At 45.9% G+C, this 7611-nt stretch overlaps 1 protein-coding gene and 1 long non-coding RNA gene across 2 annotated transcripts; both read left to right on the top strand.

Annotated features, from left to right (window-relative positions):
• Positions 1 to 179: 179 nt before the first annotated feature.
• Positions 180 to 5419, top strand: spcs1 (signal peptidase complex subunit 1). The gene is made up of 4 exons (XM_039772545.1): positions 180 to 310; positions 3375 to 3434; positions 3517 to 3603; positions 5219 to 5419. The coding sequence occupies exons 1-4, from the start codon at positions 260 to 262 to the stop codon at positions 5342 to 5344; spliced, it is 324 nt and encodes a 107-aa protein (XP_039628479.1). The 5' UTR covers positions 180 to 259; the 3' UTR covers positions 5345 to 5419.
• Positions 5420 to 5657: 238 nt separating this feature from the next.
• Positions 5658 to 7186, top strand: LOC120540021. The gene is made up of 2 exons (XR_005635742.1): positions 5658 to 5959; positions 6041 to 7186. It is a non-coding gene; the product is annotated as an uncharacterized LOC120540021 (long non-coding RNA).
• The last annotated feature ends 425 nt before the right edge of the window (positions 7187 to 7611 follow it).

Genomic DNA, 7611 nt, shown 5'->3' with positions numbered 1-7611 from the left:
CCTGTATAAAATCAAACGCAAAAAAAAATGAAATCACTCGGGTGTGTTTTAATCTAATTGTATTGTTTATTTTCTTTTTACCGTAAATGGGCTTTAACGTTTAAACACTTTTAAAACAACCAGGCATTTGCGTGGATGGTCGGGTAAGGGTCCTATGTGTAATACGTATGCTATTGAGAAGGCGGAAGTCGCCCTCTCTTTCTTATTGGTCGGTGGTGTTTCGCAGGTTTGGATTGCTTGTATTCCGGACTCCGTTACAATGATGATGTTGAAGAATTTGCCGTTTGTGAATTCAATTAATACGCATATGGTAAGATTTTGCTCATTAATTCAAGCTAGTAGGACACAACGTGGCTGGCTTTGTTTTGGTGGAATTTAAAAACGATGTAATTATTTGTAATGCACGATCCCTTTTATGCTATTACGTGCGGATGCAGACCACAATACGTGTTTTGTAGCATTCTTATCTTAATGACTACAAACTGCACAGGAGATGCACATTTTCCAAGATATGCATGCACGCATAGTATAGTATAGAAGAAGGAAAAAAGAAATCGGAAGAATGGGGCCACGATAAACTGTTAGCGGAGTGACCTTCTTCACGGTAAAGTTGGCCAGTTCAGCCTCTGTTGGGAGTTTTTAAATTAACAGCCAGTTACAGTGGATAGCCTGCGAAAATTATTTGTTCAGCATCGCCTTGCATTCAGTTACGCCGTTTTAGAAATTTCAAACAACTTATGTTCTAAAATAACCAACAAAATGTGACCTGCCTTGCGGCTGGTGGTGACCGGATTGGGCTGCAGCTGCCCCGCGACTCTCTCTACCCTGGACAAGCAGGTTCGGAAAATGAACGGATTGGTGGAGGTTTAATAAGAACAACGTTGGGATAGTTTGTCCCGCTTTTTTCTGTAATCCTCTTTAAACAATTTATGAAACGACGTCCACAGCTGTTAACAGTTGTCCGCAATGTTAACTGCCATCTTTACGAGAAGGTTGCGGATCTTAACACAGAAAGTTTAAAATTTAACAAATGAATAAAGCATAAAGCGGCTGCTATAAATCTGTCCATTCATTTTCTTTATCCAGACGAGGGTCCGGGTGGAGGGGGGCAGATTCAAAATATGGCCGCAATTTTTCAACAGGGTGCAAAATTAATTTGATTAAAAAATGCTTTGTGATTTTTTGCTTGCATTCGTGAACACATACAGTATTAACAGAACGTTTCTAAAATGTCACGTTGAATTAAAGTTGAACGTACAATTTCTTAACGTATTCACTATTGTTCAAAATCAATTTAACATGAAAATATTTAACCTAAAGTTTTAAACGTATTTGTAAAGAAAACAACAATCCATCACTTTCTAGTTTTTGCCACTTGTTAGTTTCTTCTTTTCTTATTTGGTGGCCTGTCATTTGTCCCCCCTTTTTTTGTTGTCCCTCCTTGTGAATGGCCAGCCAGCAGTAGCCCGCCATCATAATGACATCTCGGTGTCCCCCGGTACCTTCTTTCTATGTCCTTGATGTCCTGATGGAATCTTTCACCCTGCTCTTCGCTTCCCGTTCCAAGGTTATCAGGGAAACCTCCATCCATTATCCAACCCGCTATATCCTAACTACAGGGTCACGGGTTTCTCCCGGAGCCAATCCCAGCCAGCACAGGGCGCAAGGCAGGAAACAAACCCCGGGCAGGGTTCCAGCCCACCGCAGTATCAGGGAAACATTCCAAATGCAAATCCAAAAAGTGAACTCCTGGGACTCCTATTGTGATCCAGTTCCTTAAACTTCAAACATTTTCTTTACAATTTGGATCTCTGTTGCCACCCCAATATTTAGAAACTACTGAGTGATACCCACGCCTGGCATTTCAGGGCGTCCGTTGCACCGACAGATTCTGCAGCAGAAATCAGTTTTCTAATATTGGGTCCGACAAAAATGGCCTCTTTCAGGTTAGCCTCAGTTCATACCTTGAATCTTCAGGGGCTCGGGTTGTGGATGTTAAAGGGTCTGAGTGGGATTTACTTCACCGTACATGAATAGATTTTGTTAATTGAGTAGAATTCGCGACATTTCTGGTATTCAGTGTTAAAACTGGTAATCACTCACCAGTGAATCCACAAATGCATGGGGAGAACGTGTACACCAGGGGTGTCCAACTCCGGATCTGGTGGGCCGCAGTGGCTACAGGTTTTCATTCTAACCATCTTCTTAATTAGTGAGCCGTTTTTGTTGCTGATTCACTTGTGTTACCCCCTTTAATTGACGCGACTCAAGTCAAGTTTGGGAGCGTGTACTGATACACAACGAAACGACTCGGCATCCCGGTTTGCAACCCCCCGGTCCAGTCCCACCCTTTGGAAATGACCCTCTATCTGCCGCAGCCAGGTGTTTTACGTGGGCGACCCCTTGGCCTGGTCCTGCCACTCGGGTCCCCAACAACGAGGATCTTACGAGCCGGATCACCCTCGGGGAAACGCGCCACATGGCCGTAGTGCCGTTACTGACGCTCCCTCACAGTGCAGGTCACGTGCCTCCTTCGGGACCCGAGGATTCTCCAAAGAGACACACATGAAGGAGTCCAGTCTTCGTCTCAGGTCGCTGGATAGCGGCCATGTCTCGCCAACAGGGAGCACCAGGACTCGAAAGACTTGGACCTTCGTCCTTTTTAAATATCGGGAGCGCCACCCACCCCTTTACAAAGACCTCATGACCCCCCCCACGCTCTCCCAATCCATCTGCTGACTTCATAGGAAGAGTCCCATGAATGTCATTGCACCTCTCAACAAGGTCCGTGACTCGGACCCCCTTCATTGTTTCTTTTTCCTTAATGAGCAGCCAAACAACAGTGAGGCAAAAAACAAGCAGCCACCAGAAAATAAAGAAAGGTGAAGGTCTCGCTCACACCGGTCTGCTCGGGTCACCAACACATCTTGACGGTGGGCTTGGAGAAAAAAGACAGAAAATCAACAGTCTGCTGTGGCAGCGACAAGTCCAGAAGTTCAAGAACGGCTTTAATGAACCCCAAGAATCGGCTTCTCATTAAGAACCCGGTAGGAGTTTGAGATCTCAGTTTAGCTCTCGTCTCGTCTCGTCTCGCATCTCATTCCTGTTTGGCTGCCATTTAATGAAATGAATCAGTTCAGATTTTGGTGCATCCCAAAGACATAACATGGCTGTAAAGTAGCAGGAGTGGGCACACGAGTGGGCCTTGCGATGCACTGATGCCAGGCCAGGGTTGATTCCTACCTTGAATCGGTTTAAAGAGTGTTGTGGTCTTGCAGTATGTCCTGTGCAGAAGTTATGAAAAGTATAAATGTGACACCATAAGTTTTTTTGTTTGCATTTTTAAACATTGTGCTCTTTTGTGTGTATTTTAGGACTACAAGGGACAAAAATTAGCAGAGCAGATTTTCCAGTCGATTATTGTTGCCTCTGCGGTAAGTATCCTTTTTGTGTTTTGCTGGTTAATCATTTGCGAATCTGCCCACATGGATTTATTTGTTAATTCCGGTTTCTCAGGTGGTCGGCTTCATTTATGGATTCATCGTTGAGCAGTTTGGGTGGACGGTTTACATCGTGCTGGCCGGCTTTGCACTCTCCTGTTTGGTGAGTTTTTGCCCGATTTGATTGTTTGACGCTGGTGAAGGTGGCACAGTGGTAAGTGAGGGAACCGGGTGAAGTGGGCATGCTGCTCTCTGTGTTGGGGGCTTCAGTCTCCTTCCATCATCCAAAGACACACAAGAATTGATGACACTAAATTGGTCCATGTGTGCTCACACCCTGTGATGCGACGGATTGGCCACCATGTCCAGGATTTGTTCCTGCCTGGCACCTTATGCCAGCAAGGATAGGCTTCAGCACCTCTCTCAACACTGGTATGGACTGAGCGAGTCAGACAATGACATGGCATTGGCTAGATTATCCATCCATCCATCCATTATCCAGCCCGCTATATCCTAACTACAGGGTCACAGGGGTCTGCTGGAGCCAATCCCAGCCAACACGGGGCACAAGGCAGGAAACAAACCCCGGGCAGGGCGCCAGCCCACCGCAGGGCACACAAAGCACACACTAGGGACAATTTAGGATTGCCAATGCACTTAACCTGAATGTCTTTGGACTGTGGGAGGAAACCCACGCAGACACGGGGAGAACATGCAAACTCCACGCAGGGAGGACTCGGGAACAACAGCAACATTTATTTCTATGGCACATTCTCATACAAACAGCAGCTCAAAGTGCTTTATATTAAGGAAGAATAGAAAAATAAAAGACACAGTAAGAAAATAAAATAAGTCGACATTACTTAACATCGAATAAGAGTAAGGTCCGATGGCCAGGGTAGACAGAAAAAACAAAAAAGAAACTCCAGACGGCTGGAGAAAAAAATAAAATCTGTAGGAATTCCAGTCCATTCGACTGCCCAGTCCCCTCTCAAATCCGGGTCTCCCAACTGCGAGGCAGCAGCCCTACCCACTGTGCCACCATGCCACCCTGCCTGCACTCTCTTCCACAGTCCCCATTACTCTGTACTGTTGATCCCAAGTATTTAAGCTCATCCACCTTCGTCAGCTCTACTCCCCTCATCCTCACCACTCCACTGACCTCCCTCTCATTCACATACGTGTATTCTGACTTGGTGGTCCTACTGCCCTTTATTCCTCTCCAGGGTCTCCTCAACTTGCTCCCTACAGATCACAATGTCATCAGCAAATTGTCTAATCTCATCTGTCCCCCTGTCCATTGCCCGATGCCCCCCATTTGCTTCAACCTCGACACAGCTAAGAGCGCCTGGCTAGTGGAGCGCCATGTGCTTCTCACCTCACACCCAGTGCTGCTGGGTTAATAACTTGCAGAGAAACCGACGTGTGTCATCCTGGCCTCTCTAACCGGAATAACGGCATACGTGACATTTTAGAAATTCTGACTTCCCCAGTCTGTTCAAGACGTGTCTTTAGACCCTGCCTTCTGGTTGGCGAGTTTCTGTCTAAACTGATATTTTGGATTTGGTTTTTGTAATCGAGGAATTGTCACTCACTTGTATTTTGTTCCGAGTTTGTCACTGCCGGTTGTCACTTTGTTCCTAAACAGTCTGAGGTTTACCTGATTATGTTGACCTTTTTTGTAAGTCGCTTTGGATAGAAGCATCTAATAATGCAAATAAATGTTAACGTACTACTATTAGTGTAACATTTTGGTTTTTTTTTTGATTCTTTCTTAGCTTACTCTTCCACCGTGGCCCGTGTTTCGTAGACATCCCCTGAAATGGCAGCCTGCAGTGGAAGCCCCTGCAGAAACGAGAGAAAAGCAACCCGAGTCTGTGAAGAAATCCAAGAAGCACAAGTGAAAGACGCCTCTCCTTGGAGTCTGGGCAGACCTTCTGGATTGTGAATAGCATTTCCACCATTTTTCTTTTTCTTTTTTACTTTTAAAAACATGTTGTTAAATATATATTGAAAAATTCAGACGCATCAAAATAAATCATTTATCCGAGAAGCAATTCATGTTTTCTTTTTATTCAGTAATAATTCTTAACATTTATAGAGAGATTTCCTTGCAACTCAGAGCACTTTAGTGAGTGGGGAGCCACCACTCATGTGCAACATCCGTCCACCTGGGTGATGTGACGGCAGCCATTTTTGTGCCAGTACGCTCACAGGTGATAAAAGTGGTGAGAGACAGAGGCTGTGGTGGGCAATTTCACCTAGACATTAGGATACCCACCTTACTCTTTATGAAGGGTGCTCAGGGATCTTCTGTGACCACAGAGAGTCAAGACCTCAGTTTCACATCTCGCATGATGATCTCACACGGTGCCACTTTAACAGCACAGTGTCCCTGGGATCCACTACTCAGACCACAAGCTAAGCACCCCCTGCTGGCCTCGCCAACACCTTTTCCAGTAGCAACCCAGGCTTTTCCTAGGTGGTCTCTCATCCAAGCACTGGCTGGTCGTTTTAAGGTGGGTGACCTCTTCGGAAGTGCAGGTGGTATATGCAGAGCTGTCACAATTCCATTGATGTGTCTACTTTTTCTATTACAGTGTAGGTGCTTATCCTGGTAAGAGTTTGCAGTGAGGAAGAACCAACTGGAATGGACGCCAATCCTTGAAAAGGGCACCTTACCTTACAGACGGTACGGAGTAAATGGAGCGATCCATCGATCAGCCTGACGGAACCCATCACTGACCGCTGTGAGCGATTGGTGCACTTGCCTGGTGATGTCGGCTCTCACACTTTTGTCTGTGCTGTGTCTCCACTACACTCCACCTCTTCACAGTGCAAATCCAATCCTTGTCGCCAATTGATTTGCTATGGATTTGAAACACGTAGCATCACAATTGGAAGGTTTGTGTTGTGGTGAATTGCCGGCGGTGAGCTGCAAACCCACATTCTCTGGCTCAAAGGCGAGTGCTCTGCGGCGGGAGCTAAACGGAGAGATCCATTTGCTAGCCATGCGGAGCCCATCTCTGACCACTGTGAGCGAGCGCTATGTGGTGTGTACTAAACAGAGACCTACATCCATCAGTCGCACAGAGTCCATCTCTGAGCACTGTGAGCAGCGCACTTCCCTGGTGATGTCAGCTGATCTGTCTTTCTCTGCGTAACTTTGCCACTCCACCCATCCAGAGTGCAAATCCCACCTTCATCGCGAAGTCAATTGTTGGGGACTCTCCCCACGTAGCACCTTGGGTTGAAGATTTGTACTGTTGGTAAGCTGTGAACCTGCAGGGTTTGAGGTAAAAGGAGATCTACGTACGTCGGTCACGCAGAGTCCATCGCTGATCATTGTGACTGGTGCGCTTCCCTGGTGGTTTCACCCCAAACCCACCCCGAGCACCTTATCTGCGTAATGTCTCCACTATGGTAGGAGTTTTCAGCTACCTGAGGTAGCATCGGTCCACGTTACCTCGGATAATTTTGGTTCTACTGTTTATATTTTTGTAATCCTTTACTGGCATATTCAAAACATTCCAAAAATGATTTCAAGACCTCAGGTTTCTTTCATTTGCCTTACACTCTTCTTTATGCAGCACCTTCAGAAAGTATTCAGACCCTTTTATACACATTTTATGTTCAGGCCTCGTGCTAATTAATTTTTTACCTCAACATGGACAAGTGGAAACCAAACCTGAGGATTTTTTTCAAATTTATTAAAAATAAAAAAAAACTGAAATATTTCATTACCATATGTATGAAGATCTTTTCCTCAGTACTTTGTTGAAGCCTTCTTGGGAGTCTTCTTGGTGATGACCAACGACATTCACACGCCTGCATTTTCTGCCATTCTTCTCTGCAGAGCCCCTCGAGCTCCGACAAGTTGGACGGACACCGCTGGTGGGCAGCTACCTTCAGGTCTCTCCGGAGTCGTTCGAGTCAGTGCTCCGGTTGGACCCTCTGGAGACGACCCTAATCCACTCCTGTGTCATCTTTGGTTTGTGCTTTGAGTAAGGGCGTGCAACATAATAGTGCTGGAAACGTACCAAAAACTGGCAAATTTTGAAGTGTTGCGGTCCAGCATTTTGTGATTTCCCCCCAACCGAGTACCAGAAGTAAACGTCAGCCTTCCTCTCAATCCCCCTTCCCTCAACACTCTCTATTGCAGATGAGATGA

The sequence above is a fragment of the Polypterus senegalus genome, chromosome 12 (genome assembly GCF_016835505.1).
Source record: "Polypterus senegalus isolate Bchr_013 chromosome 12, ASM1683550v1, whole genome shotgun sequence".
NCBI lineage: Eukaryota > Metazoa > Chordata > Cladistia > Polypteriformes > Polypteridae > Polypterus > Polypterus senegalus.
The sequence above is the reverse complement of the archived record's forward strand: the minus strand, read 5'-3'. Positions and strand labels throughout refer to the sequence as shown.

Excerpts from the sequence above, each read along its gene's own strand:
- spcs1 (XM_039772545.1), top strand. The coding sequence starts at position 260 with ATGATGATGTTGAAGAATTTGCCGTTTGTGAATTCAATTAATACGCAT. Across the intron at positions 311-3,374 it reads ATTCAATTAATACGCATATG|GACTACAAGGGACAAAAATT; the intron begins GTAAGATTTTGC and ends TGTGTATTTTAG. Across the intron at positions 3,435-3,516 it reads CGATTATTGTTGCCTCTGCG|GTGGTCGGCTTCATTTATGG; the intron begins GTAAGTATCCTT and ends CCGGTTTCTCAG.